Source organism: Thalassophryne amazonica, chromosome 19 (assembly GCF_902500255.1).
Source record: "Thalassophryne amazonica chromosome 19, fThaAma1.1, whole genome shotgun sequence".
Lineage (NCBI taxonomy): Eukaryota > Metazoa > Chordata > Actinopteri > Batrachoidiformes > Batrachoididae > Thalassophryne > Thalassophryne amazonica.
In genome coordinates, this window is record NC_047121.1 from 53,514,990 (window position 1) to 53,534,547 (window position 19,558).

The window sequence follows — 19,558 nt, forward strand, 5'->3', positions numbered from 1 at the left end:
TAAACATACAACTGCCCCAGCTTTTTTGAAACATGTTGCAGGCATCCATTTCAAAATGAGCAAATATTTGCACTAAAACAAGAAAGTTTATCAGTTTGAACATTAAATATCTTGTCTTTGTGGTGTATTCAATTGAATATAGGTTGAAGAGGATTTGAAAATCATTGTATTCTGTTTCTATTTACATTACATGTCCCAACTTCATTGGAATTGGGGTTGAATGTTGGGTAATCTTTGATTACTTTTTTATTTTTGATGATTTCATTTAAGAGCTTCCACGTACCCTTGATGTTTGTTTTGTTTTTTCCCAACAAATCGCTATAGTACTGCCTTTTGCAAGATCGCGTAATATTAGTTAACTTGTTTTTATATGTCTTGTATTCACACTCAGCCCCCCAATTGTTCTGCATTTTAAAAATTGCTTGTACAAAACATTTTTCTTTTTACATACATTTAGCAGTCCCTTTGTGATCCAAGGTTTGTCAGTATTTTGTCTGTGTCCAACATTTAGTATCAATGGACAATGTTTGGAAATAATGGAGATGAATGATTCATATGATTGGTTGATGTCTTCAGTGTAGATATCACACCAAATTTGGTGTGATAGATCCGTTCTAAGGTTAGTCCTAGATTCCTCAGTTATTTTCCTTTTAAAGCTTGGGATGTCAATATGGTGGACTTTATCAACTAAGGAATTGTAAACAACAAAAACCGGCAAGTGATCACTGATGTCACTAATAAGTAAGCACCTGTTAAATTCCCAACAATAACATTTGTCAATATATTGTCAATGAGTGTCGAAGTGTCCGTGGTAATCCTGGATGGGTGTGTTATTGCTGGATATAATATCATACAGAACACAGAATCTAATAATTCCGTTATGTGTATATGGTTATGAGGATCTAGAAAATCTATGTCAAAGTCTCCACAAACAAATAAATAGCTGTTTTGAGCTGAGTTGTATAGTCAACTTCTCCAGAAAAATGTTTATATTCGATCTGGGGACTCTATAAATACAATTTATGATTATGTTTTTTTATTTTTCACAAAGTAATTACATAGATGATTTCTATTTCTAAGAAATAAACAATCTGGATCGATATTATTTTCAATGTTGTGAAATCTATGTTCGCTGTCTTCAAAAATTTTTAAATTGAGCTCCTGTGCAGGAGTGAATTTTGAAAACTCAGATGTCATTTTAAATGAAATGTAATCCACAGTCCGAGAAATACAATTTAGCAGAATCTAACTTCACGATGTGAACATAAACACTGTATAGAATTTCTCAAGATTTGTCCCTTAACAAGGGATGAAGCATCCTCATTCAAAGCGTTCTAACTGACTCATGTTCCTGATGCACAGACCTCTGGCATTTTCAGGTGCATCCTTTGGTTTGATAAAAACCTTTCAGTTTGTGACCCAGACAATGAATTTTGCCCTGTTTGCCGAGCAGCCTTGCTTTCCTCGCCATGTCCACGTTACTCTTGGTAAGATGCTCATTTATATAAAGGTTTGTACCTTTCAACTTCCTTCCCTGTTTGAGTAGTTCAATTTTGTGCCTTCTATTTGCAAATCGGATGATGAGAACTGGAGTACTATCCCGAGTCGGCAGAGTGTGACATGCTTCGATATTTTCGTTATTAGTGTCAATGTGTTTACTATGGAGGAATGCAGTCACCTGTTCCTCCATTTTTAATCACCTTGTTAATTTAGGATTTTGGGCATTGTCGTCATGTACTTTTATTACGGGAGTTTATTTTGTTCAGCGCATTGGTTCCTGGGAAAGCCCCATCATACATACTTATTTCAATTATTATGATGAATAATAAAATAATAAATGGTGTGATTTTTCAGGATATAAGTAACAGGCCCTCCCACACCAGTCAAAAAAACTGTGATTTATACCCCATAAAATAAGGTGCATTTCCTCTGAGCTGGGGTTCTGCATTAAGTATGAGGTTGGGGTAGAGGGGAGCAGGGACAGAGAGAAATATTTTGTAAACCATGTCCAGAGACACGACAGGGACAAAGCATTTTTCTCTGACTGTGTTGAGCAAAGTAAGGCTCTCAACAGACCATGTCACAAAAAGACAAGGGAAAAAACCCATCAGGAAAAGAGGAGAGAGGACAGAGGCAGCAGATGGATTGTTCGCAGAGGATAAGAATGAGAATAAAAGGCCTCAACTTTCATGATTCACATGTACAAACACACACAGAAGCAAACCTGTAATTAAAGCCAGGTATTGTTTTGCTGAGGTGCAGGCGGCTCGGTGGCAGATGGCAGCTCTTTCAGCACTGACATATGCTGTTCAGCAGAGCACTGAGCGAGCTGCTCCAGTATGTACAGTGGACACGTAGACACAAATACAGGACAGACATAGGCACAACTGCGTTTTGCGGGTGGTACATTAGGGTTGCATGACTGTATTATGAAATATATTTTCACGTTGGTATGAGAATGCAGTAGGCAGGGGGAGCGCGCTCCCGCTTATCGTAGACGTGCGTGCGTATTTGTGTACAAAGTCAAGGTCCAGACTGGAAACACCTGCCTCCTCCGTCATAAACTGAAGCAAATTGCAGAGTTCAAACATCAGTTCGTTTTAAAACAAACTGCACGTACCTCTGCAAACAATGCACACAATTTCTCCGTGTCGCACACATGCATGCGCCAGCACCTATCTGTGGCACTAATCACCTGAAAGTTTGGCAAATAGGGAGTGCAGGTGAACAAAAGGAATTGGGGGGAAAAGAAGCAATACGTAAATAGGAGGCCAAACCCAACACAATGCTGCACATGTGGAAAATTGGTGGGAAGAGCTTCGGGATTGGCGACCCACTTTAGCCTCATTTTGTTGGTAATTGACCTCGAAACAAAATGTGCAGTGTAGTCAGAGGCAATCAGCATGCAACAAACTGCTGCTTGATTGCCTGAAATGAGTATTTCAGAGGAAGCCACAAATATAGGCAAATGCAAAGTGTTTTCCATTGTATGTGTAAAGAGGGAGAAGCTGGTTTGAGGTGTGCATAGAAACGGGAAGTGAGCCACGCATGCAGCGCTGTGCTGGCAGAACGGCCACTGCTTCAACACAAGTGCATGAATATAACTCTGAAAAGCAGCAGCAGGAAAGCACACGATGTTCACCGGCTGACCCCTGAGACGGCAGGGTTCATCTGAGCTTCATATCAAAATATTCTGTCTCATATTGGACATTATGAACCAAATTATAACAGGGATTGTGAAAATTGTAATTTTTTTTAAATCATCCTGTTAGCTTCAACTCCTCACACACATCTCTCTCTCTCTCTCTCAGAGGGTTAGTGATGAAGTGCAGAAAGCTGCTCAACAGACTTTACAAAATATCTTGTTCACCATTGTGCAGAAACTGAAAGTAGACCTGTTAAGAGAAATTGTTGCTCTTGTGGAGCTTTTGTGAGGCCAGTAACACTCTGACCTTGTTGCTACTCATGTGCACATCTTGCTTTTGTGATGTGAGTAACACTTTGACCTGAGTAAGCTCGATATCTCCACCATCCCCTTGTACAGGAAAATGACAATTTACACTAAGAGTAATCTACTTAACCAGTGAGGATTTGGGATTCAATGTGTAGCAACATGAATATAGCAAAACAATAATGGGCAATAATGATGATGCTTTTTGGGACAATACTTCATAACACATAACACATGAAACTGAGAAATGGATAAAGATAAAGAAAATTCAATTGATGCATTTGTTCAATGTTAAAAAACAGGTTGAGCGATATGACCAAAATCTCATCATTATCTCATATCACAATAAAGATACATATCACGATACATTTCCAGTAAATTTAATGAATTAATATTAAAAATGTAATGACCATATGGAATGGCCAACTTTTTATTCCATACTCTAACACAAAAAGGTATTCACTCGTATTTGATCATTTTTCGGCTTTTATTTAGACCCTTTGGGCAAAGGTTAGTAAACGTAATTAATTATGCAAAAACAAATTACTCTTTGAATTTCAAAGCATCCGGCATTTATGGAAAAAAATCCTATTTAACAGTGGGTTTTCTTCAAATAGAACTTCAGTTTTCAACAGTACTAAACTGTAAGTAAGTCCCTTCGGCTGCTCCCTTGTTTTGTACTCGGGGTCGCCACAGCAAATCCAAGGTGGATCTGCATGTTGAACTGGCACAGGTTTTTAAGTCGGATGCCCTTCCTGACGCAAGTCCACATTACATGGAGAAATGTGGCAGGGATGGGATTTGAACCCGGAACCTTCTGCACTTAAACCAAGCACATTAACCACTTGGCCACCACCCCTTCTTTCAACAGTACTACACTGAAAACCAAATAAACAACAATATATATACAAGTAAGCCATAATTTAAACTGTATACACACACACACACACACACTGAAGCCCTTGGTAAAAATCTGTTGTACCTGCATTAATGGTAAATGTCCATCAGATGGAGATATTGCTCCAATTCATGAACCTCGAGTACAGGCTGCTGTGGGACACAATGATGAATCTGTTGCTTATAGTAGTGTGTGTGTGTGTGTATATATATATATATATATATATATATATATATATATATATATATATATATAAAGCTGCAAAACCATCTCATAACATGACGCTGTGACAAAAACTCTTGCAGTCCTTGAATGTAAAAATATTCACAACTACATCCAAGGTGCTACGAAACACTTTTTTGTTCACATTTATTCCCATGCCCGCCTCCAACAACATTATAATTAAATAAAATAAATCATTAAATCTAGCATTACACTGCTACTGTTAAACAATGCAAAATAAGACATTTGATAGTCTGTCATATTTACGCTCTTGTAGTTCTTAGCTTTTTAAAAACATACTGTGACAGCCACAAATCAAACCGTATCGCTGCACTGCTAGCCAACAATAAGTCACAGATAATTAATAAACACGCAGAATGAGATGATCTGCAGATGGACTTCTGCGAGACTTGAGCACGACAGAAAAAATATGATGCTAAAAACAGTATGATGGACTAAAAAAAAACAAAAAACAAAAACCCACATTTTCTCCCACTTTTTATTTTTTAGTCTGTTGGGGGTGATGCTAGAGGAGAGAACAGAGAGAGTATGAGCCACTTTCTTATGTTAAGCAGGCGTGCGGCTGTCCTCTATTGTGTGGCGTGAGGACTCTTTTCTCTGGCCAATTTGAGCATGCTTCAGTGGCCAGCCTGGCTGCAGCCCCCTGACGCATTATACAGAGTCACAACAAAAGCTGGAGAATGTTGCCTCATCCGGCCATAACCCCCCCCCCAATGCTCCACTCTGCTACGTTCCCCGGGCTCCCCTCCTGCTCACACATATTCTGGGCCCCTGGCCGATGTGTCAGTCTAACGGAGCGCGACAGACGTCAATCCTTAATTAATCACATATACGCGGCAGGGGCTCAAAACATTATTTAACGACATGGAAAACATTCTAATAAGCTTGTTGCGCTGCCAAAACGCAACAGAAAGCCAGCCAGCCAGGAGGACGCACGCGCACGCACACTTTTATCCCCATCTTTTGTTTAGGGGACTCCATTCATGGCCAGTCAGCTTCGTCTGGAACAGAAAGAAGTGAGGCCAAATTTGAATATAAGCAGGGGCGTGGCTAAAGGAAGAGGAAGATGCCAAAACACAGGAGCATTCTTCATCACCGCTGGTTGGCATGCAGATTTCAAAAGCTCCAAAGCATTTTTGCCTTTTTTTAAAAAGCTTGCAGATGTGACCTCTGACCTCATTCCTGTCAGTGACACTACAGAGCTGTGACAGGGCCTGACTCGTGACATATTCCAGTACGGATATATCGAAGTTTCCCCCTGCACCTACAGTAAGAACCAACAGGTGGGGACGTGAATTAACTTATTTTCAGGCTTCCAATAAGAGCCGTGCAGACGCTCAGTAAATTAGACACAAAACAGCCCTGCAGTAAATCCTGAGACTCATCACTTTATCTTCAAAGTGCTGTTGACTCATTTTTCTGACGGTGCTGCAGTAAACAGATCATATTCAAAGGTGTCTCTATTATTTTGTTCATATATGTCAGAGAAAAACATTTTACAAACACGCCGTTATGACAACACAGCAGCTAAAACGACTAACTACAGGATATTTAGGTTGGAGAGTTTGATAACATACAGGCGTGTAAGTTTCTGCTGGCAGCCTGTCATACGTTTGACGAGAGCACCATCTAGTGCTGAGGACAGTAACTTGCAGCCTTCCCTAAAGCGCCAGCTGCAGGCCATACCTGGTCATGACTGGTGAAGCCCTTGTGCATGATGTGGTAGAGGTGCACAAGAAAATCACTGCTGGGGAGCACGTCCTGGTGTCTGGTCATCATCTCACAGATCAGCTTGTAGGCCTGCAGCTTGCCGGCTTTGTACTCTGCTGGCAGCATGGTGGCCTGTGGAGGAGAAACTGAAGCTAAAAAAAAAGGTTGGTCATGTTTAAAACACACCCGTGGTTCACTGAAAACGAGTATTGCTTTGGTGTGGACTTGTGCTTATCCTCCTTCAAGGTCAAAAGCTCAGCTGGAATCTGCAATTTTGCACTTTTTTAATTTGAAAATGAACACTTTATAGTCTCAAACAATACAATTCCAAATTAAAGTGGCCGTTTTGCTCTCTGAATGAACTGGTTGAGTTTTAAGGTATATTTGGGGTCTTGTAGTAGTTTGTTTAGGTCAAGGCATGTATCCTGTAAAGTGCTGTGAGGAAACAGATTACCGTATTTCACTAGTTTGGAGGTCCTGTGACTTACATTCCGGTGCGACTTGTATAACGAAAATTCACAAGTTTATTATTAATAATAGGAATTCTAATGACTATTTGTATATAGAACTTTCCCAAGTACCAAAGCACTAAACAAATAAACTCCAATAATAAAAGAATAAATGCCAGTAACAATCACAAAAAATACACAAAAATCCCAAATTAAAGACCTCGTAACAGAAAAAGGACTTTTTTCCTCTTCAAGAGGTATTTTTTGACAGGTGCAACTTATACTCTGTATATCAGTATGTGGATTAAAACATAAAAACAACACCTACACTAGAATATAAAACTAGCAAATGCTCTCAACTTGTAGCTCCCCATTTCAAAACTGTTTAAAAATGGGAGTCACTTAGACCTGATGAAATTTGATGCACCAGGTGAACCTAAAAAACAGTTTGATTTTGATTATGTAATATCTCATAGGTGTGTCTGCCACCTGCTGGATGGTTCATGGAGGCTGGATTTATGATGTTGGATTAGGAGCAGGTGTGGTTGACAGTGAGAATGTCAGACTATTTTCACACAGTAATGTATAAAACTAACTGAGAAGTAAACTTACTTTGTGGTTATGAGACAGCGGTTACGTTCTAAAACTCAAATATGTGGCCTCAAATCCACAAAAAAGTTCATATGAATTTAGCTGGAAAAGAAAACGAAAGCTGAACAAACACAATGGTGACAGTGGGAAGGAAAAACACCCTCACAATTTTCTTTTTATTATTATTATTATTATAGGAAGCAAAAAGTCAGGCAGTCCAGACTCACCGGGGTGACCATCTGCTTTAGACACATTGACAAATAAAACACAGAATTCTCTGAACGAGTCTGTGCTGCTGCTTCTTGAGCATCAGAGTATTTTTTTTGCTGTTATTATTATTATTTGGTGTGCGTGTTGCTTTCTGAATGTTGTCTCGTGTGCTGAAGTGACAGTGATACCCTGAAGAGCCAGGAGGAAAGCATTCGGAGAGGAGGGATGAAGGCAGGCCGGGGAGGAGAAGACTGGTTGTCCACACTGATCCCAAGGTTGTCTCGTATCTGCAGGCACACACGTAGCATTAATGCATGAACATAAGCTCAAAGATTATTCATAACCTTTGTAAGCATCTTTGCTATTGTACATGAAAGGCTGGTTGCTTCTGACCTTGGCCAGCTTGTGCCAGAGCTCATAGAGATAGGAGAAGACCTTGGTATGGATTTTAGGGCAGCGGATGTTGTTGACATCTCCTAGGATTCCCAAAATCCTCCTCCAGAGGACAAAGGCTGAATCCGCATGCCAACCTGTCAAGGTGCCACCCGCAATGATGCTGACATCATCAGCCAGACACTCACTGCTGTCTGCATTGGTTAAAAAAAAAAGGAGAATATGTTTGAGGCAGTCTGGTTGATAAAAGAAGCAACATATTTGGCAACGCCCACATTTGTACATAGCTGCTGGTACCTAATGAAGCAAATTAAATTTCACTCAAGAGATGAGATTCAGTCAACAAGCGCAGGACACTTTGAAAGAAAGTGTTTTGTAATTGGGACACCCAGATGATTGTTTTGTGAGACACAAAAGACAATAAAGCCACAAACGTGTCCTGTCAATTTTGTTGACCAAATTTTAAATTTATGGCACAAAATTTCCCAAATTAATCCCAAGTGATAAGATCCTTTTGTCAACTGAAAGTGATCAGAGCACTGAAAGACTTTTGGGAAAGAGGCCCGTGTCACATGCATCATCCCAAATGAACTCAAGTGGACAATGCTGAACTGTGGGAAGACAGCGCCACATTGTGGGCTGGAGGAGAATAATGGGGTTTAGAGGGAGTTGAGGCCTAGTAAGAAATAATGTGTGCACAAGACAAAGTTAGTATTAAATGACAATCACCTCTTTGGTCCCATTTTCCACTTTTACTTCCATCAAGTATCCGTCTATGCCTCCACTGTGGGATCAGTCAAAAACTAATGAACCGAATGGAATTTCACTTGACAAAAACATCAGATGTTAAAATGAGGAAAACCCAACATTTCACACTGAAGATTCTGCTCAGGATGTAGCTGGTCATCTCTGTCTTAACATGACAAGACAAGCAGAACATGGACCTAAAGAAGGTACAATTAACCTCCAGGCTACTCGTCACTGCCAATGTCCATCCACCTGTAAAGTGGTACAGCTCTTTGCTGCTGCATAACCTTTCATGGACTTGCATCCCATCCGTGGCAAATCACTGACTCACATCCAGGTCATGCTACAGGAACTTTGAGATGAGCACCGCAACTGGTCTGAGGCAGGGACGGGAACTGAGATCCAGTTCCACTTGAGAAGTGGTGCCAGATTTTTCAATCCATCAGCACTGTATGCCTCAGATGCAAACAATTCCTCTAATCAATGCCTGCATGTTTTGTGTATCTTTCTTTTTCCTTACACACCAACCAGAGCCTCGAGGTCTTCTGACCAACTGCTGCTGGAGGTGCCTAAAACTAGATTAAATACTAGAGGTGACAGAGCCTTTGCAGCAGCTGCCCCCAGGCTCTGAATAGTCTCCCCTTCAATATTAGATCATCCCTGTCCCTAGAGACTTTTAAATTCTCTTTAAAAACCTACTTCTTTTTTTCTGGCGTTTCCTAAATGAGCAATTGCATCTTTAGTTTTTACTCTTCATTTTACTTTGTCTTTTGTTTGTTTTATTGCCTGTTGTAATTTTATTGTTATTTTTCATTTATTCACTGTCGTTTTAAATGTGCTTTAGAAATAAAGGTTGAGGTTTTCCAGTTAATCTCATGGTGCCAAACTCTGCATCTAACAGCAAGGAAAACAGCTGCAATAATCCTAAAAACCTGTGCAGGCCTACAATTTTTCCACAAAAACAAAACAAAACAAAACAAAAAAAAAAATAAAGAAGCAGAATGAGCAACAGAATCAATAATGGCATTGATAAATAAAATGTTATCAATTCCCAGCCACAGTCAGAGGTCCATCATGAGTCCCAGTAAGGATTACTCTCTGCTTCTGAACATTTTGGAAATGACTTCATTGTCTGGCACGATTCACTGTTTATGAATAATTTGGATTAATCCAAATGGAGATGATAACTTGGCAGACTACTGATCCTTGGTGGAGGTAAGCACTTTAATAACACACAGGCAGCCCCTGAGCAACTTGGTATTAAAGGTTATAACACACGTAGCCAACTACTTACCATGTAAAATCTCAATGAAGTAAACTGGTTCATATGTGGAACCAGAGACCAGAAGATGGTGCTCTGTTTTAGTGTTTCAGTTATGTAGGTAGACTATGTAATACAATAAGCAGTACGGTCTAATGTTCTGATATGCACACAATTCTAGATTCAGTACAGTATACCAGGGGCTGCCTTACAAAGAGAGTGAACCTTTAGCATGAAGAAAAAAACCAAGAAGTATGTCCCCAGTGGAGGAATACAAAAAAAAAACAGGACAAACTGAAATGCAGCAAAAGAAAGTCAATGTTAGGGTGACGAAGGTTAGAACAGTTTGTGACATGTGGTCGATATGATGAGTAGCAGGGGACCAGTACCCAGGCGGTGTGGCATGTGTAAAACAGACTTATGCATGGTGTCGTCCAGGGGGTAATCCCGTGGGCACTCTGTGTGCACCAGCAGGGCTGGTGAGGCGGGAGGGTTCTGGGGGAAGTGGATGTGGTAGATCGGGGGAGCGGAGTGGGAAGGGTGGACACACTCAGGACCTATAAACGACAAGGGATAAAACTGAATACAAGAGGAGAGAAAAACAAAAAAGAATGGAGTAAGGATTTCACAACGCTCACAGTGTAGGACAACAGAGAGAAAGAAATGGACACACTAGTAAGAAGGACAAAAAGTAAATCTTCCTATCAAATTACATCTTAGTTTGAATGGAATAACTATATGTTTTTTTCCATATTTACTTATCTGGTGTTAGGGACAAAGTCAACAATGGGAAACTGGTGTGTGTGTGTGCGCCATAAAAAGCCAACAGTGTGCAGGTTCGTCTTCATCAGAAGCTGAATGACTGCATTTCTTTCTAGCAGGTGCTCAAAGGGCTTTACAATGATGCCTCAAATTTATTTCCCCATACAAGGCTGGTACCCGTTTTACAGCTGGGTGGACTGAGACGATACAGATTAAGCATCTTGTCCAAGGACACAAACAGGTGGCACCAGCAGAATTCCTGTTCTTCATTCCAACCAATCACCTCCGCTGGTGATCCTACTATCACCACTCAACACCAAATATCCAACACACAACCTCGCACAAGCGTCACAACCAGTGATGCCGGTAACACGTTACTTAGTAACACGTTACTCTAATCTGACCACTTTTTTTTAGTAACGAGTAATCTAACGTGTTAATCTTTCCAAATCAGTAATCAGATTAAAGTTACTTCTCCAAGTCACTGTGCGTTACTATTATTTTTGCATTGTGGGTCGATAGCAGCATTAAAATTGGTCCGTGGGCAGGAGGTCGGGGTTTGACTGAACTGCCCACTTTAAGCGGGCTGCGAGCTTTTCATCCGTGGTTTTTTGCAGCAGCTATGACTCGTCCTCACCTCTTAAGCGCGGTGACAACACCACACCTGCACTGAGCTTTACAAAGACATTTTTATGCTTTTTTTTTCTCCGAGCCGCTCCGTATCTGCTGCTAAAAGCAGCTGATCCTCCACGACGCGTCAACAACTAACACTATTTTCCACTCAAATGCACCTAAACTCTCTTTCTGAGGACCACATGATGTGAAAACGCAATAAAAGTTTCTTACCTGTAAATCTGGTCATGTTTCCTGCATAAATAAATGTTATCCATTCTTTGTGCTCAAACACCAAAGCAGGGGCGAATCCAGATGGAATGGAGGCGTGGGGCAGGGATGTGCCCCCCCCACAACACCCCTAGATTAAAGGTCCAGTTTTGAAGCAGTTTTTTTTACTACAACTACTAATACTACTTATAATAATAATAATAATAATTTCGACCAGTAAAATGTTTAGAGAGAATTTAAATGTTAGAAAATGTTAGAAAGAATTTAATAGTTACATTTATAAACAATGTAGGTTAGAAATTGCAAGTTTTACTGTTACAGTGCTGTCAACAGTTAAATATGAGGTCAAGAAAGAGGTCTTTATTTTACTTTTTATAAAAGTATTTATTTTCATTGAAGTCAAGAAAGGGTGACTATAAAGTGAGTTTTGGCAAAACAAGTATCATTGTCATGTTGAGATGGCAGAGGGTTGTTGTCGGCACCTGGGGAAAGTAACTAAAAAAGTAACTAGTAATCTAACTTAGTTACTTTTCCAACTGAGTAACCAGTAAAGTAACTAAGTTACTTTTTCAAGGAGTAATCAGTAATCAGTAATTGGATTACTTTTTCAAAGTAACTGTGGCAACACTGGTCACAACAACTGGGTCTCCAACACCTGGTCTTCCCCGCCCTTTCACCCACCACACAGCAACTTTGTGCATCTACAAGTGTAATATCTAAAGTGAATGAAGACCTGGCTGACAATAGACCTCCAGACCCACTCAACTTACAGTCACGCCAACAATGAAGCTGCCCAGCAGGTCACTCACTGCAAATGCACAAAGCGCTTTACAATGATGCCTCACATTCAGAAGAAGGGCTTTTACCGTCATTCTATGTACATTTAACAATCCTAATTACAGTTCAAGACAATCCAACCACAAGGAGCAGGGGGCAGCCACGCCTGGGGACCAACTCAAGATGTAGAAATGCTGCCTTGGTTGGGAGCAGAGAAAGGAGCAACTTCACCCATTCATACGCAGAGTGCTGCCATGCAAGGTGCTCAACCGCACACTGGAAGCAACCTGGGGATTAAGGGCCTCACACAAGTGATTTTGAACAGAGATCACAAGCCCACCACTAAAACCTCTAGACCATCAACTCCCCCGGTTCACATCTACCCCACAAAGAATACGTACAGTGAGTGGCAGGTTCAACACGCAAGCACAGCTGGGGGCTGCCACCATCTGCATGCACAGATCCATGTGACAGGCCACACAGCCCGATACCCACAACTGCCCCGTCCTCCGTACACCTGAAATCCAACTGTGGACCTAACAAACCCCACTCCTACCACAGTGAGCTGGCTGCAGCACCGGTGTGATACTGAATGGCCTCCTCACACGTAAGAAGACTCTCTGGGCCCTCAAGCCAAAGTGGTGTGCAACAGCAAAAACACTAAGATGATCGGATGGAACGACAACCTGCAGGCTGTCAGGTTTTCATACCACGTAGTTGCCTATCCTGGGAATACATTCAAATGGTGTGTATGGTGGGGGGGGGGGGGGGGGCTGGTAAGGTTAGACCTTACTCATGTGAAACACCTTGAGGCAGCATTGTTGTGATTTGGTGTGATACAATAAAATAAACGGAAATTGAATTGTGTGCAGGTTTGAAGTGTCACTTGCTTTTTTGCGGCAAGAGAAATAAACTGGATTTCATATGGTATAAACAAAAGTCCCTTTCATGCAAACACATAAATAAGTCACCTCAAGGTACAAAACATGAGAAGGGTCTAGACCCGACCCACCCACTTAACGTAAGAAGTAGTTTTTTTCTTGTGTCTTCACTCAAAAAGCCCCCACTTTGCATAGACGTCCTGGACACAGGCAATAAAATATTTACTGCACAACTCTTATACCTGCTAGAGCCTCATTGTGGCTGAGCAGCAGACTGCCCTGGTTCTGGGGATCAGCTGTAACGTCCATGTGAGTCGACTGGGTTGACTGGCTGTCGGCATCCTCATCAAAGGCCTGCCAGGTAACCCCAGCTTCATTCAGGTAGCCGATGGACGTCTCGCTGCTGACGCTCTCACCTGGGGAAGATTGTCAGCGAGGTTGGTAAAGAGCAAAGATGTTTTCTGTACAAAGTACAAGGTCTTTGCAGGGTTACAAAACCTGTTCCTCCATGCAACGAACAGGTGTGATGGTTCGATATTTGACTTGAGTTGGTTTATTTTTTTGTTTTGTTTGTGCAATTAAAAACAAAGTTTTTGCAAGCATGGCACACAGAGATCAAAACAGTTACAGGAACGGTAAAATGACGATGATTTTGAGCTCTAACTTTTTTCTCTGGGCTTAGGCCTTGTGGTGTAGCTTGTGTGTCCTTCTGCAATACAGTCCATGTCAGGGGGACTGCTGCTCCTCCGGATAAGGATCTAGAAAAAGAACAAACAACAAATATTTGGCAGGAGTCATTTATAGTCAAACAGGCTTAATACACTCAACAAAAATATAAACGCAACACTTTTGGTTTTGCTCCCATTTTGTATGAGATGAACTCAAAGATCTAAAACTTTTTCCACATACACAATATCACCATTTCCCTCAAATATTGTTCACAAACCAGTCTAAATCTGTGATAGTGAGCACTTCTCCTTTGCTGAGATAATCCATCCCACCTCACAGGTGTGCCATATCAAGATGCTGATTAGACACCATGATTAGTGCACAGGTGTGCCTTAGACTGTCCACAATAAAAGGCCACTCTGAAAGGTGCAGTTTTGTTTTATTGGGGGGGATACCAGTCAGTATCTGGTGTGACCACCATTTGCCTCATGCAGTGCAACACATCTCCTTCGCATAGAGTTGATCAGGTTGTCAATTGTGGCCTGTGGAATGTTGGTCCACTCCTCTTCAATGGCTGTGCGAAGTTGCTGGATATTGGCAGGAACTGGTACACGCTGTCGTATACGCCGGTCCAGAACATCCCAAACATGCTCAATGGGTGACATGTCCAGTGAGTATGCCGGCCATGCAAGAACTGGGACATTTTCAGCTTCCAAGAATTGTGTACAGATCCTTGCAACATGGGGCCGTGCATTATCCTGCTGCAACATGAGGTGATGTTCTTGGATGTATGGCACAACAATGGGCCTCAGGATCTCGTCACAGTATCTCTGTGCATTCAAAATGCCATCAATAAAATGCACCTGTGATCTTCATCCATAACAGACGCCTGCCCATACCATAACCCCACCGCCACCATGGGCCACTCGATCCACAACATTAACATCAGAAAACCGCTCACCCACACGACGCCACACACGCTGTCTGCCATCTGCCCTGGACAGTGTGAACCGGGATTCATCCGTGAAGAGAACACCTCTCCAACGTGCCAAACGCCAGCGAATGTGAGCATTTGCCCACTCAAGTCGGCTACGACGACGAACTGGAGTCAGGTCGAGACCCCGATGAGGACGACGAGCATGCAGATGAGCTTCCCTGAGACGGTTTCTGACAGTTTGTGCAGAAATTCTTTGGTTATGCAAACCGATTGTTTCAGCAGCTGTCCGAGTGGTTGGTCTAAGACGATTTTGGAGGTGAACATGCTGGATGTGGAGGTCCTGGGCTGGTGTGGTTACACGTGGTCTGTGGTTGTGAGGCTGGTTGGATGTACTGCCAAATTCTCTGAAACACCTTTGGAGACGGCTTATGGTAGAGAAATGAACATTCAATACACGAGCAACAGCTCTGGTTGACATTCCTGCTGTCAGCATGCCAATTGCACGCTCCCTCAAATCTTGCGACATCTGTGGCATTGTGCTGTGTGATAAAACTGCACCTTTCAGAGTGGCCTTTTATTGTGGACAGTCTAAGGCACACCTGTGCACTAATCATGGTGTCTAATCAGCATCTTGGTATGGCACACCTGTGAGGTGGGATGGATTATCTCAGCAAAGGAGAATTGCTCACTATCACAGATTTAGACTGGTTTGTGTACAATATTTGAGGGAAATGGTGATATTGTGTATGTGGAAAAAGTTTTAGATCTTTGAGTTCATCTCATACAAAATGGGAGCAAAACCAAAAGTGTTGCGTTTATATTTTTGTTGAGTATAAGTAAATACATAACTAAAAAGAATGTTACTACTTTGACATAACAGAAGAAGAAACAGCTTTACTGAGCTTGAACATTACAAAGAAATATGTTCTCTGCATTTAACCAACCCCGATTATGGTTGGACACAATCCATCCCCGACCAAGGAGCCACTGGGTGGGTCTCAAATTCAGGAAATGCATCCTTCGAAGGCTGCTTCCTACAAAGATCTGGCCCATCTGACACCATGGAGGAAGGACCCAACCATTTTAAAATGAGACCATCTAGCCCATGGAGCATTCTGCTATTGCGTGTTTAGTTCTTCCCGTCCTTGTTTGTAACTGGGGCAGGGATGGGGGGGTTGTGCAATGACACTGTATGGCCCGCAAAGGCTACACCTGTTGTGTCCTTTGTTTTCAGGGGAAAGAAGGATGCATTCATCAGCTGCAATTCAAGGGCAGAGACAGGAGAAATGAAAATGACACTAATGTGCATGTTATTATTGAGTGCACAGAGGAAACCTGCAGAGAACATGCAGCCTCCACACAGAAAGGAACCAGGTATGGGCAGAATCCAACCCTGGACATTCTTGCTGTGAGGTGTCATCTGTTTTCCATCCCACTGATTTATGGTTTATGTTATCGATTTCTCTTCCACCCTAAGAGTGGTTGTTTAAACGGAATAAAATCCTTAAATCAAGAATGCAAACCACTGAGCCACCAGTAATACTGCAGGACAAAATCTTTCATCTCACCATTGGCATTTCACTGCTTTCCGTTTTGCCCTGGGATGCCCGAGTGTCAGAAGAACCGTAGGAGGCAGGGGAACATTCTCTGTTCTGGGCTAGAACACAACAGAACATGTCAAAGAGCCAAAGAAACACACAAACATTACATGGTGCTGCATGTCTGGCAGCATGATTCAAATCCATAGCTACGATTAATGTCATAAATCCACAGCATTCTTCCAAGACAACGTCAGACATACACCTGGTTACCAGGTTATGAGGCGCATCACTTTGCAAATAAACTCAAATTACAGAAAATGGCTGCAGAGCCACATTTAACTTAATTTACATCTTTATCCCAATCCCAAAATAAAACAGGAGCGCAAGCTGAGGTCAGGTGAAATGGGAATAAATGGGAACTCGGCTTTTCCAGTTACCTGGTAAAGTGTCAGACATTTGTTGAGTGATGTCAGAGGTGCTACTGCTCCGTGGAAGTGGGCTATCCTCCCCTCTCAGCTCCTCCTCACTACCACATTCTGACAGCTGACACTCCTCCACGTCTGCCGGACAAGAACAACACGCTCCCATGGTTAGGTGTGGACCACATGACCAATCAAATGCCATAAAAAACATATCTTTACATGGAAACATGAGGAATTATGTCCATTAGTTTTATGGAATTTTGAAGAATGGCACAGGTGAAGATGTGTGGCATTTTAGGGTAAATGAGAACATGCATATAGAGTTTGCAGGTGTGATGTAGACAGTGTTTCTATAAATATACATACAATTAAGGATACTTATTAAAAAACTGGCAGCGTGAGAGAGATGGAAGCGAGAGGAAGGGCGGAGATCTCTCTCTCACACACACACACACACACACACACACACACACACACACACACACACACACACACACACACACACACACACACACACACACACACACACACACACACGTGCAGCTCTGAAAACTTTACCTGAGAGTCTGTGAGAGCAAGCAGAGTTACCAGAAGAGATACCAGGCAAGAAATAGCTGACAGTGTGGAGCAGCATAGGAACACTTTTAGTAGTGGGCAAAGCCTCGTAAAGGTGAGCACAGTTGCTGATGGACTGGCTCCGCTTAGCTTCCATCAGAGAAAAGAAAGTGGAAAGAGAAAAGAGATAAAAGGAACAAGACAGCATTTAATGGTGGAAAAGTACAGAATGCTGCAAAGGTGCTTTGATTCAGAAATAAATAAATGTCATCAGGAAATTAGTTTGCATGCACTATACCAGGGCTAGCTGACCCACCCTGCATGTTTACAATGTGTTCCTGCTGTAATCACAGCTGATCAGTCAGCTCTGTATCAGTAGGTGGAGCAGGGAGTTCAGTGGGACGGAGGAGGCAGGTGATCAACATGTACAACTACGTTCAATTCCTGGTCACACTACCTGTCTGCTTCCTCACATCAGCTGTAAATGGTCTTGGCATTGATCTTGACTGAGCAAGTAACCTGCGTTGGACTGGCTCCCCAACCAAGAGTTGCCACTGACTCTCACCCATTTCATGCTATGCAGTGTGGGGTAAGCACTGGCACTAATGGTCACCAAGGCCTACACAGGAGCAGGGAGAGTTGCAAAGTAACCCTCTTCTGTGTTGTGACATCTGGCCTATGGATCAAGTAGGGCACTGCCAGCTGGGCTCAAATACGGTGGAGACCTTGTGTGGCCTTTGATAGCTATGGTAACCATGAAGGTCCAATAGGAACCTGGAATGCGAGATGGCTAATAAGACTGTGGTGAGACAAGAAGTCCTCAACAGCAGATCAGGTGGAGAGCATGATGGCTTGTAACCAAACAGCTCTGAAGGTGGATGAAGGCTGCAGCAGGTTCTTAGACCCCAACTGTTTGGGATTTCCCAGCCATCGGGCCAGGCTAAGGATTTGTCAAGGAGTGTGTGTTTGTCGGGGTGCAGCAACATTCCCACATTAAACAAACCCACACACAGGTGTCTCTAGACTGACCCTGGATGTAGATTCTTCCATCCCATACGGGAATCTATCAAGAGACAATCTTCCTCGACACTGCCACGATGATGATTTCCAGGAGCACTCCAGAAGAGGGTGGGGCGAATTTATTTTCAACAGAGGTGCTGTTTTTTATTTATAAGCCAGAAGTGCCACTAAATTAATAAATGCCCAGAATATAACTTTATATTTGTCACAAACTGGTACCATTTCTTAGGACCTGTTTCAACTGGGTCTCTATAGTTGCCGAAAATTAATCAACATGACATCATCAAGTTTGTGTAGTTGTGTACACGGAGACGTTACTATTGCGTATCTGGACAGCACTTCAGACATCAAATCAAAGAGAGCAATGAAAGACGAGACTTCTATTCTCTGCTTTCAGTGCCTTTTCCACTGAGAGATACATCATCTCTGCTGCCACCGTTTCCACATTTATGCATAGTAATGAGCATTAATTACACTCTTAAAGAAACTCATCAAAAACTGCCATGCATTTGATGTGTGGAGCCTTCTCTTGAGGAACAGAGAGGAGGTACTGCCGGGCCTTTGAAGATCAATGTGGGAGAAATCCAATTAGGCCAAAGAAAGGGAAGGGAATTTGAAGTGGCTGCATTTAATATCCACATCTACGTCTCTGCATGTTTCCAGATTCAAATAAACGGCCAAAGAGAATTGGCAAATGTTAGATGGTCAATGAGTCGACACCCACACCTGCACACCTGGATCCACAGACATTCTCAGACTTTATTAAGTCTGTGAAAATGACAAGCGTCTCTTTTCTTGGAACGCTGGCTGGTAATTTTGTGCCACACATTAAGATTCTGTCCAAACAAAATTAAAACAAGCAAGTAAAGCACCAGAGGTAGTTATTACTCACACTCTTTCCCGCTGAACTTATAATTAGCCTGCCACACCACCATCAGATAAACTGTTTGCTGCATCTGAATTGAGCGGCCAAAGCCGGCCTTTGACGTGCTGTCAGGAGATCGCCGTGTCTGAGCGTTTTCCAGCCATCCACCTGACATGGAAACGTGTTGACATTACCAGTGACATGAGGGGAACAACGGCAGCCATCTGCTGGCCTCTTTGTCTTCAAGGTTCAGCTTTTCAACAGCGCCCGTGTCCATGTACACACCAGCCTGACTGCAGGCTTTTCTGTGTAGTCAATATGCCTGACGTTTAG

General features: G+C 42.2%; 1 protein-coding gene across 1 annotated transcript in view; it reads right to left on the reverse strand.

Annotated features, from left to right (window-relative positions):
• Positions 1 to 19,558, reverse strand: part of ralgapa2 (Ral GTPase activating protein catalytic subunit alpha 2) — a 175,037-nt gene that overhangs the window by 78,272 nt on the left and 77,207 nt on the right. The window contains 9 exon segments of the mRNA XM_034195116.1: positions 6,279 to 6,434; positions 7,741 to 7,839; positions 7,946 to 8,139; positions 10,343 to 10,510; positions 13,459 to 13,632; positions 13,881 to 13,974; positions 16,391 to 16,479; positions 16,801 to 16,923; positions 17,344 to 17,490. Coding sequence (XP_034051007.1) covers positions 6,279 to 6,434; positions 7,741 to 7,839; positions 7,946 to 8,139; positions 10,343 to 10,510; positions 13,459 to 13,632; positions 13,881 to 13,974; positions 16,391 to 16,479; positions 16,801 to 16,923; positions 17,344 to 17,490 — 1,244 coding nt within the window.